The sequence below is a fragment of the Oncorhynchus keta genome, unplaced genomic scaffold (assembly GCF_023373465.1).
Source record: "Oncorhynchus keta strain PuntledgeMale-10-30-2019 unplaced genomic scaffold, Oket_V2 Un_contig_1563_pilon_pilon, whole genome shotgun sequence".
Taxonomy (NCBI): domain Eukaryota; kingdom Metazoa; phylum Chordata; class Actinopteri; order Salmoniformes; family Salmonidae; genus Oncorhynchus; species Oncorhynchus keta.
In genome coordinates this window covers 37,121-62,105 of record NW_026279434.1, presented here as the reverse complement: position 1 = coordinate 62,105, position 24,985 = coordinate 37,121, and the positions used below count along the sequence as shown (strand labels likewise).

At 44.2% G+C, this 24,985-nt stretch overlaps 1 protein-coding gene and 1 long non-coding RNA gene across 2 annotated transcripts in view; both read left to right on the top strand.

The window, feature by feature from the left end:
* The window catches only part of LOC118382055 (DNA-binding protein SATB2-like), a 61,967-nt gene extending 39,329 nt beyond the window's left edge, over window positions 1–22,638 (top strand). The window contains exons 9-12 of the mRNA XM_052502502.1: window positions 6,015–6,239; window positions 13,566–13,886; window positions 14,365–14,406; window positions 20,774–22,638. Of these exons, the coding sequence (XP_052358462.1) occupies window positions 6,015–6,239; window positions 13,566–13,886; window positions 14,365–14,406; window positions 20,774–21,448 (1,263 nt within the window). The 3' untranslated portion in view covers window positions 21,449–22,638. The remainder of the gene's footprint in view (window positions 1–6,014; window positions 6,240–13,565; window positions 13,887–14,364; window positions 14,407–20,773) is intronic.
* On the top strand, window positions 8,792–10,025 carry LOC127919071 (uncharacterized). The gene is made up of 3 exons (XR_008101854.1): window positions 8,792–9,440; window positions 9,537–9,584; window positions 10,002–10,025. It is a non-coding gene; the product is annotated as an uncharacterized LOC127919071 (long non-coding RNA).
* Window positions 22,639–24,985: the final 2,347 nt, after the last annotated feature.

Genomic DNA, 24,985 nt, shown 5'->3' with positions numbered 1-24,985 from the left:
TGTAGACTACTTCTAAACAACACTGTAGGATACTTCTAAACAACACTGTAGACTACTTCTAAACAACACTGTAGGATACTTCTAAACAACACTGTAGACTACTTCTAAACAACACTGTAGACTACTTCTAAACAACACTGTTGGCTACTTCTAAAACAACACTGTAGACTACTTCTAAACAACACTGTAGACTAGTTCTAAACAACACTGAAGACTAACTAAACAACACTGTAGGCTACTTCTAAACAACACTGTAGGCTACTTCTAAACAACACTGTAGACTACTTGTAGGCTACTTCTAAACAACACTGTAGGCTACTTCTAAACAACACTGTAGGCTACTTCTAAACAACACTGTAGGCTACTTCTAAACAACACTGTAGGCTACTTCTAAACAACACTGTAGGCTACTTCTAAACAACACTGTAGACTACTTATAAACAACACTGTAGGCTACTTCTAAACAACACTGTAGGCTACTTCTAAACAACACTGTAGACTACTTCTAAACAACACTGTAGACTACTTATAAACAACACTGTAGGCTACTTCTAAACAACACTGTAGGCTACTTCTAAACAACACTGTAGGCTAGCTAAACAACACTGTAGGCTACTTCAAACAACACTGTAGGCTACTTCTAAACAACACTGTAGGCTACTTCTAAACAACACTGTAGACCACTTCTAAACAACACTGTAGGCTAGCTTCTAAACAACACTGTAGGCTACTTCTAAACAACACTGTAGGCTACTTCTGAAACAACACTGTAGGCTACTTCTAAACAACACTGTAGGCTACTTCTAAACAACACTGTAGACTACTTCTAAACAACACTGTAGGCTACTTGTAGGCTATAAACAACACTGTAGACTACTTCTAAACAACACTGTAGGCTACTTCTAAACAACACTGTAGGCTACTTCTAAACAACACTGTAGGCTACTTCTAAACAACACTGTAGGCTACTTCTAAACAACACTGTAGGCTACTTCTAAACAACACTGTAGGCTACTTCTAAACAACACTGTAGACTACTTCTAAACAACACTGTAGGCTACTTCTAAACAACACTGTAGGCTACTTCTAAACAACACTGTAGGCTACTTCTAAACAACACTGTAGGCTACTTCTAAACAACACTGTAGGCTACTTCTAAACAACACTGTAGGCTACTTCTAAACAACACTGTAGGCTACTTCTAAACAACACTGTAGACTACTTCTAAACAACACTGTAGGCTACTTCTAAACAACACTGTAGGCTACTTCTAAACAACACTGTAGGCTACTTCAACACTGTAGACTACAAACACACTGTAGGCTACTTCTAAACAACACTGTAGACTAAACTGTCTAAACAACACTGTAGGCTACTTCTAGAACAACACTGTAGGTAGACTACTAAACAACACTGGTACTTCTAAACAACACTGTAGGCTACTTCTAAACAACACTGTAGGCTAAAACAACACTGTAGGCTACTTCTAAACAACACTGTAGGCTACTTCTAAACAACACTGTAGGCTACTTCTAAACAACACTGTAGGCTACTTCTAAACAACACTGTAGGCTACTTCTAAACAACACTGTAGGCTACTTCTAAACAACACTGTAGGCTACTTCAACACTAACTTCTACAACACTGTAGGCTACTTCTAAACAACACTGTAGGCTACTTCTAAACAACACTGTAGGCTACTTCTAAACAACACTGTAGACTACTTCTAAACAACACTGTAGGCTACTTCTAAACAACACTGTAGGCTCATCTAAACAACACTGTAGGCTACTTCTAAAACAACACTGTAGGCTAAACAACACTGTAGGCTAAAACAACACTGTAGGCTACTTCTAAACAACACTGTAGGCTACTTCTAAACAACACTGTAGGCTACTTCAGGCTAAACAACACTGTAGGCTACTTCTGTAAAAACAACACTGTAGGCTACTTCTAAACAACACTGTAGGCTACTTCTAAACAACACTGTAGGCTACTTCTAAACAACACTGTAGGCTAGGGCTACTTCTAAACAACACTGTAGGCTACTAAACAACACTGTAGGCTACTTCTAAACAACACTGTAGGCTTCTAAACTGTAGGCTAAAACAACACTGTAGGCTACTTCTAAACAACACTGTAGGCTACTTCTAAACAACACTGTAGGCTACTTCTAAACAACACTGTAGACTACTGTCTAAACAACACTGTAGGCTACTTAAAACAACACTGTAGGCTCCTCTCTAATCAACACTGTAGAGCTACTTCTAAACAACACTGTAGGGTTCTAAACAACACTGTAGGCTACTTCTAAACAACACTGTAGACTGACTGTAGGCTAAACAACACTGTAGACTACTTCTAAACAACACTGTAGACTACTTCTAAACAACACTGTAGACTACTTCTAAACAACACTGTAGGCTACTTTAGGTACAACAAATGTAGGCTACTTCTAAACAACACTGTAGGCTACTTCTAAACAACACTGTAGGCTACTTCTAAACAACACTGTAGGCTACTTCTAAACAACACTGTAGGCTACTTCTAAACAACACTGTAGGCTACTTCTAAACAACACTGTAGGCTACTTCTAAACAACACTGTGGTAGAGCTACTTCTAAACAACACTGTAGGCTACTTCAAACAACACTGTAGGCTACTTCTAAACAACACTGTAGGCTACTTCTAAACAACACTGTGTAGGCAGGCTACTTCTAAACAACACTGTAGGCTACTGTAGGCTACTTCTAAACAACACTGTAGGGCTACTTCTAAACAACACTGTAGACTTCACACTGTAAACAACACTGTAGGCTACTTCTGTAGGCTAACAACACTGTAGGCTCATCTAAACAGACACTGTAGGCTACTTCTAAACAACACTGTAGGCCACTTCTAAACAACACTGTAGGCTACACTAAACAACACTGTAGACTACTTCTAAACAACACTGTAGGCTCACTACTTCTAAACAACACTGTAGACTACTTCTAAACAACACTGTAGGTACTTCAAACAACACTGTAGGCTACTAAACAACACTTCTAAAACAACACTGTAGACTACTTCTAAACAACACTGTAGAGGTACTTCTAAACAACACTGTAGACTACTTCTAAACAACACTGTAGGCTACTTCAACACAACAACACTGTAGGCTACTTCTAAACAAGGCTACAACACTGTAGACTACTTCTAAAACAACACTGTAGACTACTTCTAAACAACACTGTAGTCTACATCAAACAACACTGTAGGCTACACTTCTAAACAACACTGTAGACTACTTCTAAACAACACTGTAGGCTACTTCTAAACAACACTGTAGGCTACTTCTAAACAACACTAAAAACAACACTGTAGGCTACTTCTAAACAACACTGTAGGCTACTTCTAAACAACACTGTAGGCTACTTCAACACTAAACAACACTGTAGGCTACTTGTAGGCTAAACAACACTGTAGACTAAACAAGACTGTAGGCTAAACAACACTGTAGGCTACTTCTAAACAACACTGTAGGCTACTTCTAAACAACACTGTAGGCTACTTCAACACAGAAACAACACTGTAGGCTACTTCTAAACAACACTGTAGGCTACTTCTAAACAACACTGTAGGCTACTGTCCACTTCTAAACAACACTGTAGGTAGGCTACTAAACACTGTAGACTAAACAACACTGTAGGCTACTGTAGTACAAACAACACTGTAGGTAGGCTACTTCTAAACAACACTGTAGGCTACTTCTAAACAACACTGTAGGCTACTTCTAAACAACACTGTAGGCTACTTCTAAACAACACTGTAGGCTACAAACAACACTGTAGACTGTAGGCTACTTCTAAACAACACTGTAGGCTACTTCTAAACAACACTGTAGACTACTTCTAAACACACACTGTAGGCTACTTCTAAACAACACTGTAGGCTACTTCAACAAGACAAAACACACTGTAGGCTACTTCTACAACACTGTAGGCTACTAAACAACACTGTAGGCTACTTCTAAACAACACTGTAGGCTACTTCTAAACAACACTGTAGGCTACTTCTAAACAACACTGTAGGCCTACTTCTAAACAACACTGTAGGTAGGCTACTTCAAGACAACACTGTAGGCCACTTCTAAACAACACTGTAGGCTAAAACAACACTGTAGGCTACTTCTAAACAACACTGTAGGCTCTTCTAAACAACACTGTAGGCTACTTCTAAACAACACTGTAGGTAGTCCTTCTACAACACTGTCTAAACAACACTGTAGGCTACTTCTAAACAACACTGTAGGCTACTTCAACACAAACAACACTGTAGGCTACTTCTAAACAACACTGTAGTCTACTTCTAAACAACACTGTAGGCTACTTCTAACAACAACACTGGTACTTCTAAACAACACTGTAGGCTACTTCTAAACAACACTGTAGGCTACTTCTAAACAACACTGTAGGCTACTTCTAAACAACACTGTAGGCTACTTCAAACAACACTGTAGACTACTTCTAAACAACACTGTAGGCTACATGTAGGCTACTTCTAAACAACACTGTAGGCTACTTCTAAACAACACTGTAGGCTACTTCTAAACAACACTGTAGGCTACTTCTAAACAACACTGTCTACCTAAACAACACTGTAGTCTACATCTAAACAACACTGTAGGCTACTTCTAAACAACACTGTAGGCTACTTCTAAACAACACTGTAGGCTACTTCTAAACAACACTGTAGGCTACTTCTAAACAACACTGTAGGCTACTTCTAAACAACACTGTAGGCTACTTCTAAACAACACTGTAGGCTACTTCAAACAACACTGTAGGCTACTTCTAAAAACAACACTGTAGGCTACTTCTAAACAACACTGTAGGCTACTTCTAAACAACACTAAAAACAACACTGTAGGCTACTTCTGTAGGCTAAAACAACACTGTAGGCTACTTCTAAACAACACTGTAGGCTACTTCTAAACAACACTGTAGGCTACTTCTAAACAACACTGTAGGCTACTTCTAAACAACACTGTAGGCTACTTCTAAACAACACAACACTGTAGGCTACTTCTAAACAACACTGTAGGCTACTTCCAAACAACACTGTAGGCTACTTCTAAACAACACTGTAGGCTACTTCTAAACAACACTGTAGGCTACTTCTAAACAACACTGTAGGCTACTTCTAAACAACACTGTAGGCTACTTCTAAACAACACTGTAGGCTACTTCTAAACAACACTGTAGGCTACTTCTAAACAACACTGTAGACTACTTCTAAACAACACTGCATCCCTCATCACTGAGACTGAGATCAGATGGTCACTATGCAGAATGATGCTGCATGGATGTTTCACCGGTAAAACTTGAATAATTATCATGCACTATTAAATGCAGTGTTGTTTCTTCCAGTGAAGTTACACTAGGCTATTATATTGAGTTCTGTAATGTAGAATACTGTGATCGTTATGGGATCTTGCCGACATTGATTCAGCTTTGATCTAACTTTATTAAACAACAACGTTCGCCAGAGTAGCTGAAACACACGTGGTCTGCACATGCGCAGAAGCTTCGGGGAGCTTATGGATCTTTGAGTGCAACGGACTACATATCCAGAAAAAGTGGGATCCACGGCCAGAACTGTGACCACTGTAGCTTTTGAAGGGTCTCAGAGTTGGTTTGTCATCAGTAGAGACCTGTCTAAATCCCTAGCATGTCATATGAGTGTTCTGAAAGATGAATATAACTCCACTGCACTGATACTGACTGTTGAGAAAGACCAATACACTGACATAGGGACATTCATACCTAAAGAGAGTGGAGAAGAGTGGAGGAGAGCAGAGTAGAGTAGAGTAGAGTAGAGTAGAGTAGAGTAGAGTAGAGTAGAGTAGAGTAGAGTAGAGTGTGTGAGAGAGAGAGAGAGAGAGAGATGTAATGAGAGAATTAGAGTATGAGAGGTTACTTGGAGGGTCCTTGCTAAGAGACCTGACATTTGCGCGCGTGTTTGTGTCTCAGGGCCTGCTGTCTGAGATCCTTCGTAAAGAGGAGGACCCTCGCCAGGCCTCCCAGTCACTCCTGGTCAACCTCAAAGCTATGCAGAACTTCCTGAACCTCCACGAGAGCGAACGCGACCACATTTACCAGGAGGAGCGTGAACGCAGCATGAACCCCAACCTCAACCTAGGCAAACTGACCCCAACCAATCAGAACTCCAGCTCCACTGGCCAGCGACTCACACAGGTACACGTACATACCCAGGTGTCCTCATGTACGTTGAATAGGAACACTAGGGAATAGCCACATCAGACACACATCTACAACCACACCTGGGTTTAAATAGGATTCATATTTCCTCTCTAATACTTTGAGCATTTGATTGAGCCTACATGAAGTGCCAGGGTGGGTGGGGTTTGCACTTTTGGGATTGTTGCATTGGTTCCATTGCGTCTGGAAATCTCAATGAAGTGAAGTTTAAGTATTTGAAAGAAAATAAATACTATTCGAGCCCAGGTCTGGCTACAACCCACATCACACACAGACACACCCCTGCCACTACACTAACAGGTAAACACTGTAGTCTCATCACACACAGACACACCCCTGCCAGTACACTAACAGGTAAACACTGTAGTCTCATCACACACAGACACACCCCTGCCAGTACACTAACAGGTAAACACTGTAGTCTCATCACACACAGACACACCCCTGCCACTACACTAACAGGTAAACACTGTAGTCTCATCACACACAGACACACCCCTGCCACTACACTAACAGGTAAACACTGTAGTCTCATCACACACAGACACACCCCTGCCACTACACTAACAGGTAAACACTGTAGTCTCATCACACACAGACACACCCCTGCCACTACACTAACAGGTAAACACTGTAGTCTCATCACACACAGACACACCCCTGCCAGTACACTAACAGGTAAACACTGTAGTCTCATCACACACAGACACACCCCTGCCACTACACTAACAGGTAAACACTGTAGTCTCATCACACACAGACACACCCCTGCCAGTACACTAACAGGTAAACACTGTAGTCTCATCACACACAGACACACCCCTGCCACTACACTAACAGGTAAACACTGTAGTCTCATCACACACAGACACACCCCTGCCACTACACTAACAGGTAAACACTGTAGTCTCATCACACACAGAAACACCCCTGCCACTACACTAACAGGTAAACACTGTAGTCTCATCACACACAGACACACCCCTGCCACTACACTAACAGGTAAACACTGTAGTCTCATCACACACAGACACACCCCTGCCACTACACTAACAGGTAAACACTGTAGTCTCATCACACACAGACACACCCCTGCCACTACACTAACAGGTAAACACTGTAGTCTCATCACACACAGACACACCCCTGCCACTACACTAACAGGTAAACACTGTAGTCTCATCACACACAGACACACCCCTGCCAGTACACTAACAGGTAAACACTGTAGTCTCATCACACACAGACACACCCCTGCCAGTACACTAACAGGTAAACACTGTAGTCTCATCACACACAGACACACCCCTGCCACTACACTAACAGGTAAACACTGTAGTCTCATCACACACAGACACACCCCTGCCAGTACACTAACAGGTAAACACTGTAGTCTCATCACACACAGACACACCCAGGTAAACACTGTAGTCTCATCACTACACCAGTAACAGGTAAACACTGTAGTCTCATCACACACAGACACACCCCTGCCACTACACTAACAGGTTAACACTGTAGTCTCATCACACACAGACACACCCCTGCCACTACACTAACAGGTAAACACTGGTCAGTCTCATCACACACAGACACACCCCTGCCAGGTCACACTAACAGGTAAACACTGAGTCTCATCACACACAGACACACCCCTGCCACTACACTAACAGGTAAACACCAGGTCAGTCTCATCACACACAGACACACCCAAGAGCCAGGTGCCACTACACTAACAGGTAAACACTGTAGTCTCATCACACACAGAAACACCCCTGCCAGGTACACTAACAGGTTAACACTGTAGTCTCATCACAACAGAGCCAGGTCAGTCCACCTGCCAGGGGTCACAACAACAGGTTAACACTGTAGTCTCATCACACACAGACACACCCCTGCCACTACACTAACAGGTAAACAAATGCAGGCAATCTCTTTAGGGACTCAGTAACCTAGACCATGAGCCAGTCTTGCTCACTAAAACCTCTCCACACACATACAGTATACCAGGGGTTTCTTCCCCCCAGTCCTCCCCTACAGTATACCAGGGGTCACCCAAGACCCAGGTCAGTCCACCCACATACAGCTGAGCTGCCCCTGAAGATGGAGGCCCTGGTCAACATCAACATTACAGTATACTGGGACCAACAAGAGCCAGGTCAGTCCACAGGAGATGAAGAGAGCCAGGGGTCACCAGAGCCAGGTCAGTCCACCCACACAGATACCAGGGGTCACCAACAAGAGCCAGGTCAGTCCACACACATACAGTATACCAGGGGTCACCAACAAGAGCCAGGTCAGTCCACCCACATACAGTATACCAGGGGTCACCAACAAGAGCCAGGTCAGTCCACACACATACAGTATACCAGGGGTCACCAACAAGAGTCAGTCCACACACATACAGTATACCAGGGGTCACCAACAAGAGCCAGGTCAGTCCACCCACATACAGTATACAGGGGTCACCAACAGTATACCAGGGGTCACCAACAAGAGCCAGGTCAGTCCACCCACACATACAGTATACCAGGGGTCACCAACAAGAGCCAGGTCAGTCCACACACATACAGTATACCAGGGGTCACCAACAAGAGCCAGGTCAGTCCACACACATACAGTATACCAGGGGTCACCAACAAGAGCCAGGTCAGTCCACACACATACAGTATACCAGGGGTCACCAACAAGAGCCAGGTCAGTCCACCCACATACAGTATACCAGGGGTCACCAACAAGAGCCAGGTCAGTCCACCCACATACAGTATACCAGGGGTCACCAACAAGAGCCAGGTCAGTCCACACACATACAGTATACCAGGGGTCACCAACAAGAGCCAGGTCAGTCCACCCACATACAGTATACCAGGGGTCACCAACAAGAGCCAGGTCAGTCCACACACATACAGTATACCAGGGGTCACCAACAAGAGCCAGGTCAGTCCACCCACATACAGTATACCAGGGGTCACCAACAAGAGCCAGGTCAGTCCACACACATACAGTATACCAGGGGTCACCAACAAGAGCCAGGTCAGTCCACACACATACAGTATACCAGGGGTCACCAACAAGAGCCAGGTCAGTCCACACACATACAGTATACCAGGGGTCACCAACAAGAGCCAGGTCAGTCCACCCACATACAGTATACCAGGGGTCACCAACAAGAGCCAGGTCAGTCCACACACATACAGTATACCAGGGGTCACCAACAAGAGCCAGGTCAGTCCACACACATACAGTATACCAGGGGTCACCAACAAGAGCCAGGTCAGTCCACCCACATACAGTATACCAGGGGTCACCAACAAGAGCCAGGTCAGTCCACCCACATACAGTATACCAGGGGTCACCAACAAGAGCCAGGTCAGTCCACACCACAAGACAGTATACCAGGGGTCACCACATACAGTATACCAGGGGTCACCAACAGAGCCAGCCAGGTCAGTCCACCCACATACAGTATCACCAGGGGTCAGTCCAACCAAGAGCCAGGTCAGTCCACCCACATACAGTATACCAGGGGTCACCAACAAGAGCCAGGTCAGTCCACCCACATACAGTATACCAGGGGTCACCAACAAGAGCCAGGTCAGTCCACCCACATACAGTATACCAGGGGTCACCAACAAGAGCCAGGTCAGTCCACACACATACAGTATACCAGGGGTCACCAACAAGAGCCAGGTCAGTCCACACACATACAGTATACCAGGGGTCACCAACAAGAGCCAGGTCAGTCCACACACATACAGTATACTAGGGGTCACCAACAAGAGCCAGGTCAGTCCACACACATACAGTGTACTGTATATAAGTATATCATAACAATACCGTACTCTAGTGAGAGGAGCTTAGTGGTTTTTGTTTGAAGCTACCTAGCTAAAGGTGAATTGCTGACATCCTGTGATCAGGATGCTTAGTAAAATGTGTAAATATCTGTAAACAACCGTAACACACACACACACACACACTCATGTGCATGCCTATACATGCATGTAATGCACACAATCTCCCACACAATGGAGAATGTTATTTCTCCTGGGTTGATGAACTGTGGTGGATTTGATGGGAGGTAAGATCACATATCGGGGTATGTGGGCGGGGATGTCAAGCATGCGCTGGTTGTTTGGTTCCACAGGCTGTGGTATCTGACTGTCAGGACCCGTGGCGTACCATCATGTCTCCGTGTGCAGATAAACAATGTGGGCGTCCAGGGCCGGGTAGAGATAAAAGAAACGTCTGTCACGCCAGCCAAAGGATCTGTGTGTGTGTGTGTGTGTGTGTGTGTGTGTGTGTGTGTGTGTGTGTGTGTGTGTGTGTGTGTGTGTGTGTGTGTGTGTGTGTGTGTGTGTGTGTGTGTGTGTGTGTGTGTGTGTGTGTGTGTGTGTGTGTGTGTACGTGCATGTGTGTGCTGGGTTACACTTTGGGACCTCATCAAAGACACTCCTAATGCCTACCCTCCTGAGTCCTCCACATCTGTTTCTGTTAGAGGGACAGAGCATGCGGGATGTGGTGGCACATGAAGGAGAGGGAGCCACTGGAGATAGCCATCTAGGAGATTGAGCCATTGGAGATAGCCATCTAGGAGAGGGAGCCATTGGAGATAGCCATCTAGGAGAGGGAGCCACTGGAGATAGCCATCTAGGAGATTGAGCCACTGGAGATAGCCATCTAGGAGAGGGAGCCATTGGAGATAGCCATCTAGGAGAGGGAGCCACTGGAGATAGCCATCTAGGAGAGGGAGCCACTGGAGATAGCCATCTAGGAGAGGGAGCCACTGGAGATAGCCATCTAGGAGATTGAGCCATTGGAGATAGCCATCTAGGAGAGGGAGCCACTGGAGATAGCCATCTAGGAGAGGGAGCCATTGGAGATAGCCATCTAGGAGAGGGAGCCACTGGAGATAGCCATCTAGGAGAGGGAGCCATTGGAGATAGCCATCTAGGAGAGGGAGCCACTGGAGATAGCCATCTAGGAGAGGGAGCCACTGGAGATAGCCATCTAGGATAGGGAGCCACTGGAGATAGCCATCTAGGAGAGTACAGAGCCACATGGAGATAGCCATCTGGAGGGTTGCCACTGAGAGATCACCATCTAGGAGAGGGTTGTAGCCAGGAGAGATCACATGATCTAAGGAGGGGAGGGTTTGAGATAGCCATCTAGGCTGGAGAGGGAGCCACTGGAGATAGCCATGAGAGGGAGCCTGAGGGTTGGAGATAGCCATCTGATCACGGCTGAGTCTGAGGTTGTACAGAGAGCCATCACATGATTAGGTCTGAGGGTTGTACAGAGACATCACATGATTAAGGCTGGACTGAGGGTTGTACAGAGAGATCACATGATTAAGGCTGGACTGAGGGTTGTACAGAGAGATCACATGATTAAGGCTGGACTGAGGGTTGTACAGAGAGATCACATGATCACGGCTGGTCTGAGGGTTGTACAGAGAGATCACATGATCACGGCTGGTCTGAGGGTTGTACAGAGAGATCACATGATTACGGCTGGTCTGAGGGTTGTACAGAGAGATCACATGATCACGGCTGGTCTGAGGGTTGTACAGAGAGATCACATGATTAAGGCTGGTCTGAGGGTTGTACAGAGAGATCACATGATTAAGGCTGGTCTGAGGGTTGTACAGAGAGATCACATGATTAAGGCTGGTCTGAGGGTTGTACAGAGAGATCACATGATTAAGGCTGGTCTGAGGGTTGTACAGAGAGATCACATGATTAAGGCTGGTCTGAGGGTTGTACAGAGAGATCACATGATCACAGCTGGTCTGAGGGTTGTACAGAGAGATCACATGATTAAGGCTGGTCTGAGGGTTGTACAGAGAGATCACATGATTAAGGCTGGTCTGAGGGTTGTACAGAGAGATCACATGATTAAGGCTGATCTGAGGGTTGTACATAGAGATCACATGATCACAGCCGGTCTGAGGGTTGTACAGAGAGATCACATGATTAAGGCTGGACTGAGGGTTGTACAGAGAGATCACATGATTAAGGCTGGACTGAGGGTTGTACAGAGAGATCACATGATCATGGCTGGTCTGAGGGTTATACAGAGAGATCACATGATCACGGCTGGTCTGAGGGTTGTACAGAGAGATCACATGATTAAGGCTGGACTGAGGGTTGTACAGAGAGATCACATGATTAAGGCTGGTCTGAGGGTTGTACAGAGAGATCACATGATTAAGGCTGGTCTGAGGGTTGTACAGAGAGATCACATGATTAAGGCTGGTCTGAGGGTTGTACAGAGAGATCACATGATTAAGGCTGGTCTGAGGGTTGTACAGAGAGATCACATGATTAAGGCTGGTCTGAGGGTTGTACAGAGAGATCACATGATTAAGGCTGGACTGAGGGTTGTACAGAGAGATCACATGATTAAGGCTGGACTGAGGGTTGTACAGAGAGATCACATGATCACGGCTGGTCTGAGGGTTGTACAGAGAGATCACATGATCACAGCTGGTCTGAGGGTTGTACAGAGAGATCACATGATTAAGGCTGGACTGAGGGTTGTACAGAGAGATCACATGATTAAGGCTGGTCTGAGGGTTGTACAGAGAGATCACATGATTAAGGCTGGACTGAGGGTTGTACAGAGAGATCACATGATTAAGGCTGGACTGAGGGTTGTACAGAGAGATCACATGATTAAGGCTGGACTGAGGGTTGTACAGAGAGATCACATGATTAAGGCGTGAGGATTCTTGAGGAAGACATAAATAGACTGCTGTTGTTCTGGGTGGTTTTTAGATTAGACAATCTAAGAAGTGGATTATAGAATAGAAAAAACTAGGTTGTGTGTGTATGTTTTTTTCATACATGTTAGTGTGGTGTGTGTAAACACGTGTGAGATACAGGCTTGTGTGTCTCTGTGTGTGCGCCACTGCTGGTCAGGAGGTAGGGTCTCCTACAGGCCTGGCTCTGTGAGGGGTCATGGCTCAGTGACCCCATCTGGCCATGGCCTTCTCTGGAGAGACGGCTGGAGGGAGGGAGAGAAGGAGCCCTGATCAGGTAATGAACACTGGGTGCTGGAGGAGGCTGTGTACAAACAACAGCTGGTGTCAGTGCCTGGGCCAGTCTAGCAGAGATAATCACATCTCTCTCTCTCAGCACCACATCACTTTCATCTGGAACTTGTCTTTTGCTCGTCTTCCCCCAACCTGTTCTTTCATGTCTCTACCCCTCTCCATCCCCTTGTCCTGTCTCTCTTTCTCCATTCCCTCTCTCACTCTAGTGCTGTATGTTAAATGACCCGTCATCCCTCCCTCTCTGTCAGGGCTGGCTGTGTGAGCTGCTGCGTTGGAAGGAGAACCCCAGCCCAGACAACCGGACTCTGTGGGAGAACTTGTGTACCATTAGAAGGTTCCTGACCCTGTCCCAGGCTGAGAGGGACATGGTGTATGAAGAGGAGTCCAAGCACCACTACAGTGAGAGGCTTCACACTGTCCTCCACATGTCTCCAGAAACCCAGGTGAGAGACTCCACTGTCCTCCACATGTCTCCAGAAACCCAGGTGAGAGACTCCACTGTCCTCCACATGTCTCCAGAAACCCAGGTGAGAGACTCCACTGTCCTCCACATGTCTCCAGAAACCCAGGTGAGAGACTCCACTGTCCTCCACATGTCTCCAGAACCACAGGTGAGAGACTCCACTGTCCTCCACATGTCTCCAGAAACCCAGGTGAGAGACTCCACTGTCCTCCACATGTCTCCAGAAACCCAGGTGAGAGACTCCACTGTCCTCCACATGTCTCCAGAAACCCAGGTGAGAGACTCCACTGTCCTCCACATGTCTCCAGAAACCCAGGTGAGAGACTCCACTGTCCTCCACATGTCTCCAGAAACCCAGGTGAGAGACTCCACTGTCCTCCACATGTCTCCAGAAACCCAGGTGAGAGACTCCACTGTCCTCCACATGTCTCCAGAAACCCAGGTGAGAGACTCCACTGTCCTCCACATGTCTCCAGAAACCCAGGTGAGAGACTCCACTGTCCTCCACATGTCTCCAGAACCACAGGTGAGAGACCCACAGGGTGAGAGACTCCACTGTCCTCCACATGTCTCCAGAAACCCAGGTGAGAGACTCCACTGTCCTCCACATGTCTCCAGAAACCCAGGTGAGAGACTCCACTGTCCTCCACATGTCTCCAGAAACCCAGGTGAGAGACTCCACTGTCCTCCACATGTCTCCAGAACCACAGGTGAGAGACTCCACTGTCCTCCACATGTCTCCAGAACCGCAGGTGAGAGACTCCACTGTCCTCCACATGTCTCCAGAACCGCAGGTGAGAGGCCCGAGGGGAGAGGGGTCATCCCTGGCAAATACCTCACTGGTATACGGCTTGGACCCCCCCACAAATTACATATTGGACACAATTGCAGCAGAAACTACAAACATAGAGTGTTCCCACAAAAAGCAAAGACTCTTTGCCTCAGTCCCTCAAAACAATTGTAGACAGATGTGAGGGACTTACAGTTGACCAGAAGTAGAAGTGTATGTTGTGTGCTGTTCAGTTTAACCATAAGCTTGTTGTATGTTAGAAGGACACTTGTCTGAAAGGGCCTGAACCAGTCCATCTTTCTATTCTCTCTCTCTTTCTTCTTTGAATAAATAAGCATCTTGGGAAGGATGTTGTGGTCACACCATGAACACATTCCTTCACTGCTCTCCTAGAATGTCTGGGACCAAAGCAGGGACATAAATCTGCTAAAAATACCAGCCTCATCTTCACTGATGGCGCCTAGCGAGGAGAGAGAGGGGGGGAAGCAGGAAAGGAGAAGGAGAGAGGGGGTGGATGGTAGGAGAAGTGGTAATGTTACCCGTAAGGTGAGAGAGAGAGAGAGAGAGAGAGAGAGAGAGAGAGAGAGAGAGAGAGAGAGAGAGAGAGAGAGAGAGAGAGAGAGAGAGAGAGAGAGAGAGAGAGAGAGAGAGAGAGAGAGAGAGAGAGAGAGAGAGAGAGAGAGAGAGAGAGAGAGAGAGAGAGAGAGAGAGAGAGAGAGAGACACAGACACAGACACAGACACAGACACAGACACAGACACAGACACAGACACAGACAGACACAGACAGACAGAGACAGAGACAGAGACAGAGACAGAGACAGAGACAGACAGACACAGACAGAGACAGAGACAGAGACACAGACACAGACAGACAGACGATGAATGGATAAGAGAGAGAATGGTGATGTTGATCTCTCTGTAGGCACCATAAAGATCCTATAAAATGGTAGATATCATTCTGTGGTAAACACTGGCAGCTCCAGGCAGACTGGGTGGTCCTATAGATGTGTCTATCTCAGCATTACATGGGGCTGCTTGCTGCTGCTGCTGTCATTCTGGATGCTTTGCTCTTATCCCCATGGGTCTCCCTCCCTCTGACCCAGACCCCCACCATGTCTGTACTGTACCCTTCCACACACCCCCGGGCTCCACCACACACCACACATGTGTCCCAGCTGTGCCACACACACACACACACACACACACACACACACACACACACACACACACACACACACACACACACACACACACACACACACACACACACACACACACACACACACACACACACACACACACACACACACACACTATTTAAGAACACACACTCTCACTCACAAACATACTGACAATAGATGACTCATAACAGCCCTCTCTGGTGTAGAGTGGAGGTGAAGTCATGCAGAAAGCTGACTTCTAATCATGACATATTCATTAGTATGTTAGCAGGGTCTCAGAGGGCCTGTACCCCAATGAGGATCCTCTCTAACCAGGACAGCTACATTATTCAGGGTCTGTCTGTACCCCAATGAGGATCCTCTCTAACCAGGACAGCTACATTATTCAGGGTCTGTCTGTACCCCGATGAGGACCCTCTCTAACCAGGACAGCTACATTATTCAGGGTCTGTACCCCAATGAGGACCCTCTCTAACCAGGACAGCTACATTATTCAGGGTCTGTACCCCAATGAGGACCCTCTCTAACCAGGACAGCTACATTATTCAGGGTCTGTCTGTACCCCGATGAGGACCCTCTCTAACCAGGACAGCTACATTATTCAGGGTCTGTCTGTACCCTAATGAGGACCCTCTCTAACCAGGACAGCTACATTATTCAGGGTCTGTCTGTACCCCAATGAGGACCCTCTCTAACCAGGACAGCTACATTATTCAGGGTCTGTCTGTACCCCAATGAGGACCCTCTCTAACCAGGACAGCTACATTATTCAGGGTCTGTCTGTACCCCAATGAGGACCCTCTCTAACCAGGACAGCTACATTATTCAGGGTCTGTCTGTACCCCAATGAGGACCCTCTCTAACCAGGACAGCTACATTATTCAGGGTCTGTACCCCAATGAGGACCCTCTCTAACCAGGACAGCTACATTATTCAGGGTCTGTCTGTACCCTAATGAGGACCCTCTCTAACCAGGACAGCTACATTATTCAGGGTCTGTCTGTACCCCAATGAGGACCCTCTCTAACCAGGACAGCTACGTTATTCAGGGTCTGTCTGTACCCTGATGGGGACCCTCTCTAACCAGGACAGCTACATTATTCAGGGTCTCTATCATTCTTTCATCCTCTCCTCACAGATGATTTACTTTTCTTGATGAGACTCATTTCCTCCAGAGTGTTGCATCCATAATGTGACAACAGAGAAACAAAGAACCAGAGATATTTTAATGATGTTGTGTGCTCTATTGTTGGGTTGGATTTAGAGTTATGATATTTTAGTGATGTTGTGTGCTCTATTGTTGGGTTGGATTTAGAGTTATGATATTTTAGTGATGTTGTGTGCTCTATTGTTGGGTTGGATTTAGAGTTATGATATTTTAGTGATGTTGTGTGTTCTGTTGTTGGGTTGGATTTAGAGTTATGATATTTTAGTGATGTTGTGTGCTCTATTGTTGGGTTGGATTTAGAGTTATGATATTTTAGTGATGTTGTGTGTTCTGTTGTTGGGTTGGATTTAGAGTTATGATATTTTAGTGATGTTGTGTGTTCTGATGTTGGGTTGGATTTAGAGTTATGATATTTTAGTGATGTTGTGTGTTCTAATGTTGGGTTGGATTTAGAGTTATGATATTTTAGTGATGTTGTTTGGGTTGGATTTAGAGTTATGATATTTTAGTGATGTTGTGTGTTCTGATGTTTGGGTTGGATTTAGAGTTATGATATTTTAGTGATGTTGTTTGGGTTGGATTTAGAGTTATGATATTTTAGTGATGTTGTGTGTTCTGATGTTGGGTTGGATTTAGAGTTATGATATTTTAGTGATGTTGTGTGTTCTGTTGTTGGGTTGGATTTAGAGTTATGATATTTTAGTGATGTTGTGTGTTCTGTTGTTGGGTTGGATTTAGAGTTATGATATTTTAGTGATATTGTGTGTTCTGTTGTTGGGTTGGATTTAGAGTTATGATATTTTAGTGATATTGTGTGTTCTGTTGTTGGGTTGGATTTAGAGTTATGATATTTTAGTGATATTGTGTGTTCTGTTGTTGGGTTGGATTTAGAGTTATGATATTTCCTAGTGATATTGTGTGTTCTGTTTTGGGTTGGATTTAGAGTCATCCACTTCCTGTCAGGATTGTCTCCTTTAAGACATTTTAGTCATCCACTTCCTGTCAGGTTTGTCTCCTTTAAGACATTTTAGTCATCCACTTCCTGTCAGGTTTGTCTCCTTTAAGACATTTTAGTCATCCACTTCCTGTCAGGTTTGTCTCCTTTAAGACATTTTAGTCATCCACTTCCTGTCAGGTTTTCTCCTTTAAGACATTTTAGTCATCCACTTCCTGTCAGGTTTGTCTCCTTTAAGACATTTTAGTCATCCACTTCCTGTCAGGTTTGTCTCCTTTAAGACATTTTAGTCATCCACTTCCAGTCAGTCTCCTTTAAAGGGGCAATCTGCAGTTGCTTGACTTTTAAATCAATGATATTTACTCATTGATTCTTGAAGAATATAATTTAGAAATGCCTCATGAGCTCAGTTCAACTGTTGTACCCCGTCAGAACCCAGAATATAAGCTTATTTCACTCCAATGTTTTTAAGCAATGTAAATGTAAACCAACATTGTATCTCCTCAAAACATGGTTAAAACTATCATGTTGATATCATGGATGGTCAGTCCTTGCATCCATAGCTCTCTCTCTCTCTATGAATTTGAGAGTGGTAACATTTCAACAGCCTCGTCCCTCAACTTGTTACGGAAACTTCAGATTGCCCCTTTATGACATCAGAAATAGACAAGGAGGCATAAAACAACGAGCCCACACATTTCCTGAAGACCAAAAGGCCTTCTCTCACCAACCCACCAAAGAGCATTTAGAAATACTCCATGGTCTGGCCTAACCTCAATATTATTTGAAACATACCATGTTATTATTGAAGGGGGAAAAATAATTACTATTATCTTTATTTAGGTCCTTTAATTTTCCCGGACCACAGATTTATGGGCGCAGCATTCCAGTATTTGGGCGTTTAGGCACCCCGCCCTTCTAATAGCCCCAGGAGAGGGGAATGTGATGGGCCTGGGACCTCTCTGTCTGGTCAATGGGATCTCAGCTCCAGTACCACACGTTCCAACTAACCCCCTAGGATGTTAATGGGCTGCCACTAAGAGGGGGGAGTCTATCCTATTCCTCAGGGAAACACTCTCTGCTGCTGTTGTTGTTTATGAGCTTCTAGGGAACTCTCTGGTCTATGGGATCTCTGTTATAGTACAACTAACCCCCTAGAAAGTAAATGAAATGACTTACCACTAAGGGGGAAGTGTATCCTATGTTTAGGTGAACTTCTTCTACTGTCTCTGTTGTTGTTGTTGAGTTTTTCAGTTTATTATATGAATGTGCATATTGTATTGTCAGACTTAGTTAGAGAATGAACTGATTATTACTTAGACTATAGACTGATTATTACTTAGACTATAGACTGATTATTACTTAGACTATAGACTGATTATTACTTAGAGTATAGACTGATTATTACTTAGACTATAGACTGATTATTACTTAGACTATAGACTGATTATTACTTAGACTATAGACTGATTATTACTTAGAGTATAGACTGATTATTACTTAGACTATAGACTGATTATTACTTAGACTATAGACTGATTATTACTTAGACTATAGACTGATTATTACTTAGACTATAGACTGATTATTACTTAGACTATAGACTGATTATTACTTAGACTATAGACTGATTATTACTTAGACTATAGACTGATAGACTATAGACTTATTACTTATAGACTATAGACTGATTATTACTTAGACTATAGTATAGACTGATTATTACTTAGACTATAGACTGATTATTACTTAGAGTATAGACTGATTATTACTTAGACTATAGACTGATTATTACTTAGACTATAGACTGATTATTACTTAGACTATTACTTAGACTATAGACTGATTATTACTTAGACTATAGACTGATTATTACTTAGAGTATAGACTGATTATTACTTAGACTATAGACTGATTATTACTTAGACTATAGACTGATTATTACTTAGACTATAGACTGATTATTACTTAGACTATAGACTGATTATTACTTAGAGTATAGACTGATTATTACTTAGACTATAGACTGATTATTACTTAGACTATAGACTGATTATTACTTAGACTATAGACTGATTATTACTTAGACTATAGACTGATTATTACTTAGAGTATAGACTGATTATTACTTAGACTATAGACTGATTATTACTTAGACTATAGACTGATTATTACTTAGACTATAGACTGATTATTACTTAGACTATAGACTGATTATTACTTAGACTATAGACTGATTATTACTTAGACTATAGACTGATTATTACTTAGACTATAGACTGATTATTACTTAGACTATAGACTGATTATTACTTAGAGAATAGACTGATTATTACTTAGAGTATAGACTGATTATTACTTAGAGAATAGACTGATTATTACTTAGAGAATAGACTGATTATTACTTAGAGAATAGACTGATTATTACTTAGACTATAGACTGATTATTACTTAGAGTATAGACTGATTATTACTTAGACTATAGACTGACTATTACTTAGAGTATAGACTGATTATTACTTAGACTATAGACTGATTATTACTTAGACTATAGACTGATTATTACTTAGAGTATAGACTGATTATTACTTAGACTATAGACTGATTATTACTTAGAGAATAGACTGATTATTACTTAGACTATAGACTGATTATTACTTAGAGTATAGACTGATTATTACTTAGACTATAGACTGATTATTACTTAGACTATAGACTGATTATTACTCAGAGTATAGACTGATTATTACTCAGAGAATAGACTGATTATTACTCAGAGAATAGACTGATTATTACTTAGAAAATAGATTGATTATTACTTAGAGTCTGTGGACTGATTTCCTATGTTGACAGTCTGCTCTGATGGGATTCAACATGACACCTCTTTTTCTCCACAGGCACTGCACAGGCATCCCTTACCTCCAAGGAAGGCCCCATCCCCATCTCCCATGCGGGACCCATCCCCTCTCCCCACTCCCACGCCTGGCCCCAGGGGCCACAACTCGGATGGGACTCGAGGCAAGGACAACGGCAGCGTGAGTGGCAGCTCTAGTGGCGGGTCCAGAAAGCTGCGGTCGCGGACCCGGATCTCCCTGGAGGCTCTGGCCATCCTGCAGAGCTTCATCTGTGACGTGGGCCTCTACCCTGACCAGGAGGCTATCCACACCCTGTCGGCCCAGCTGGACCTTCCTAAGCACACCCTGGTCAAGTTCTTCCAGAACCAGCGCTACCACATCAAGCACCACAACAGCACCACCCAGATGAGCAATGCAGGGGAGGGGGACGCGGGGGAGGAGAGGGACGGCGAGGGGGTGGAAGGGACTGAGTACCGCGACGGGGAGCTGCTCTCTGAGTCGGAGGGATCAGACGGCGTCGAGTCCAGTGAGGACGGGCGGGGGGGTTCCGAGGAGACTGACAGAACGGAGGGAAGAGGAGGAGGAGAAAGAGGAGTAGGAGGAATGGAGGGAGAGGAGGTGAAGGACAATGGCAAAGCCTCAGGCCCCCGGACCACCTCCTTACCCCCCTATACGTCCCCAAAGAGTCCCAATGACTCTGGAGAGCACCATAGATAACCCCCTCGGGCCATGGAGGAGGGAACGACAGACAGACAAGCCCAGGACAGAGGGATGGGGAGATGACGACACAGATAGAACAGAGGGGAGAACGTATGGACGGATGAGGAAAGGATGAGGAAAGAACGTGTCTGGTACTGAAGACCATGAGGATGGTTTTAAGTAGAGGAGAGTCCTACCACACCACAGTGGATGTGGGTACAGGTCAGGACCTATGGAGGTAGACAGGCAGAGATGGTGAAAAGACAACAGAGTACCTCAGAATGAGAGAAGAGATGCACTCTGGGTAATGGAGTCATAGACAATTACAGGCTGCTGTAAGAACATGATTCATTGTTTAGAAAATGAAAATGTTTTCATTTATTAAATGGGCATATCCACAAGGATGATTAAAACCAAGGCCCCAGTTCTGAGTTTCATCACAGAGTCTGTCGTCGTATTCTTAGAGCAGCGCCCTGAGATACTGTACAGGACGGGAACAGTTTGTTCTGATTGGTTATCCTATGAACGTTCCCATAATGTCTGGGAAATCCTTGCATTGGCTGTGTGTAATGCATTCACTCTCCCTTAACGTCAACAAATCTTTCCCATTTCACCAACCTAGCAGCACTTAAATCAAAACCATATTTAATGTTATTGTAATAATCTTAACTTTATTGTCCTCATTATGGCTGTTATTCATATTTTCTATTTGATATCGGTGAAGATGTGTGTGAGATACATTCACAAAGTGTCTCATAGTAGGAGTGCTGATCTCGGATCAGTTTATCATTTTACATTATAATGAATAAGATTACATGGACAGGGGGGACCTGATCCTAGATCAGCACTCTGAGACGTTGTATGAATACGGGCCATCGTGAAGTTGTTACTGAACTGAGTGTACATCTCCAGATGTACTGTATGTTGATCAGTGATCTGTTTACCGTTTCCAAAACAAACAGTGACCAATAAATTAACTTCTGAAAACAATTGTTGCCAGGTGAAACCTAATGTTGAATCTCCTTTTTTAAACTGGCTACAATCAGCATCTGAATGGTTAATGAGTAAGTGAGGGCTAGATTCATGATATTACCCTCTTTGAGATGAGGAATGACAAACTGAAATGACATTCTCACATATTAGATGGAAATGAGTTGCAATCTGAACATAATAAATATAATATTGACTTATCTGTGTTGGTAATTTAAGTTGGCCTTGTTTCCAGTTATTTGACTGAAATGGTATTGTTTTATAACTAAGTAGGCTACAAGCTGTTCTATTTCAGCTGTTTGTTAAGGTTACCCAAACACAGCAAATGTTGAATATTTGTCTGGTCTTCTTTGTACATGAAAAGACCAACATTTTTATACTAAGAACTTGGAAATCAATCAATCTGCCATCATTAACGCAATGGAAAAATCTAATGATTTATTATTGAAATATTGAAATAGCATGGACAACTGATAAAAACAAAGCCAAGTGGCAAACCATAGGGATGGGGGTGTGGTCAGGGATGGGGGTGTGGTCTGGGATGGGGGTGTGGTCAGGTATGGGGGTGGGGTGGGGGTGTGGTTAGGGATGGGGGTGTGGTCAGCGATGGGGGCGTGGTCAATGATGGGGTGTGGTCAGGGATGAGGGTGTGGTCAGGGATGGGGGGTGTGGTCTGGGATGGGGTGTGGTCAAGGATGGAGTGTGGTCAGGGATGAGGGTGTGGTCAGGGATGGGGGTGTGGTCAGGGATGAGGGTGTGGTCAGGGATGAGGGTGTTGTCAGGGATGAGGGTGTGGTCAGGGATGAGGGTGTGGTCAGGGATGAGGGTGTGGTCAGGGATGAGGGTGTGGTCAGGGATGAGGGTGTGGTCAGGGATGAGGGTGTGGTCAGGGATGAGGGTGTGGTCAGGGATGAGGGTGTGGTCAGGGATGAGGGTGTGAGCAGTGGTGGAAAAAAGGGATTTTAGTTCTGGGATTTGTCCCCGGGAAAGATCTAGCAGTGGACATAAGGAGAGACCAGACAAAACTAGCCAATTATAGAATATTGTATTAACAGCTGAGCTGACTGCAGACTGGGCATTCAACTTGCAGTTGTTGATATTGTTTCCACGGTAACATGTCTTTACACGTGGCAAAACTTGCAAGCTACTTTTGTAGCAAGGTGTTGTAGAATAAGAGTCTCATGAAATACATTTCAGACACTGGTACTTCTTGCTACAGTATCTTGGCATAACTGTGATTTGACAGAGAAATATCAGCTAGCTAGAAAGGCTACCCAGATGTAGCTATCCCCAAGCTACGCTAGCTAGAAAGGCTACCCAGCTGTAGCTATCCCCAAGCTACGCTAGCTAGAAAGGCTACCCAGCTGTAGCTATCCCCAAGCTACACTAGCTAGCTATTTCAATTGGATTAAGAACCAGGTAAACTAAGGCCATTTGTTTGATCCAATTTATTAGCAATCCCCATTCGCTGTTGTCAAGGCAGCAGCTACTGTTCCTGGTGTCCAAACACATTAAGGTACTTACATCAAATCAAATCACATGTTATTGCTCACATACACATGGTTAGCAGATGGTAATGCGAGTGTAGCGAAATGCTTGTGCTTCTAGTTCCGACAGTGCAGTAATATCTAACAAGTAATATAACAATTCCCCAACAACTACCTAATACACACAAATCTAAAGGAATGAATGAGAATATGTACATATAAGTATATGGTTGAGCGATGGCCGAGCGGCATAGGCAAGATGCAATAGATGGTATAAAATACAGTATATACATGTGAGATGAGTAATGTAGGGTATGTAAACATTATTAAAGTGACATTACTTAAAGTGGCATTGTTTAAAGTGACTAGTGATCCATTTATTAAAGTGGCCAGTGATTGGGTCTCAATGTAGGCAGCAGCCTCTCTGAGTTAGTGATGGCTGTTTAGCAGTCTGATGGCTTTAAAGATAGAAGCTGTTTTTCCGTCTCTCGGTCCCAGCTTTGATGCACCTGTACTGACCTATCTTGGTCAGGTTGCAGTTGTAAATGAGAACTTGTTCTCAACTGGCCTACCTGGTTAAACAAAGGTCAAATAAAATAAATAATAAATACAAATTGTGCAAGTAGTTTAAACACGCAGCGCAGTACATTCAGCATGTCAAAAGTACTTACCAATACAAGTAGTGATGAAGTCAATCTCTCCTCCAGTTTGAGCCATGAGAGATTGACATGCATATCATTAATGGCAGCTCCCCGTGTACTTTAAAGGGCCAGCCGTGCTGCCAATTGTAATTTTCCTCTTTGGGGCACTTGAGCACACGACTGAACAGTAGACCAGATGTGACAAAACTAGGGCCTGTAGGACCTGCCTTGTTGATAGTGTTGTTATGAAGGTAGAAACGAGTGCCTGTAGGACCTGCCTTGTTGATAGTGTTGTTAAGAAGGTAGAAACTAGTGCCTGTAGGACCTGCCTTGTTGATAGTGTTGTTAAGAAGGTAGAAACTAGTGCCTGTAGGACCTGCCTTGTTGATAGTGTTGTTATGAAGGTAGAAGCTATGGCCTGTAGGACCTGCCTTGTT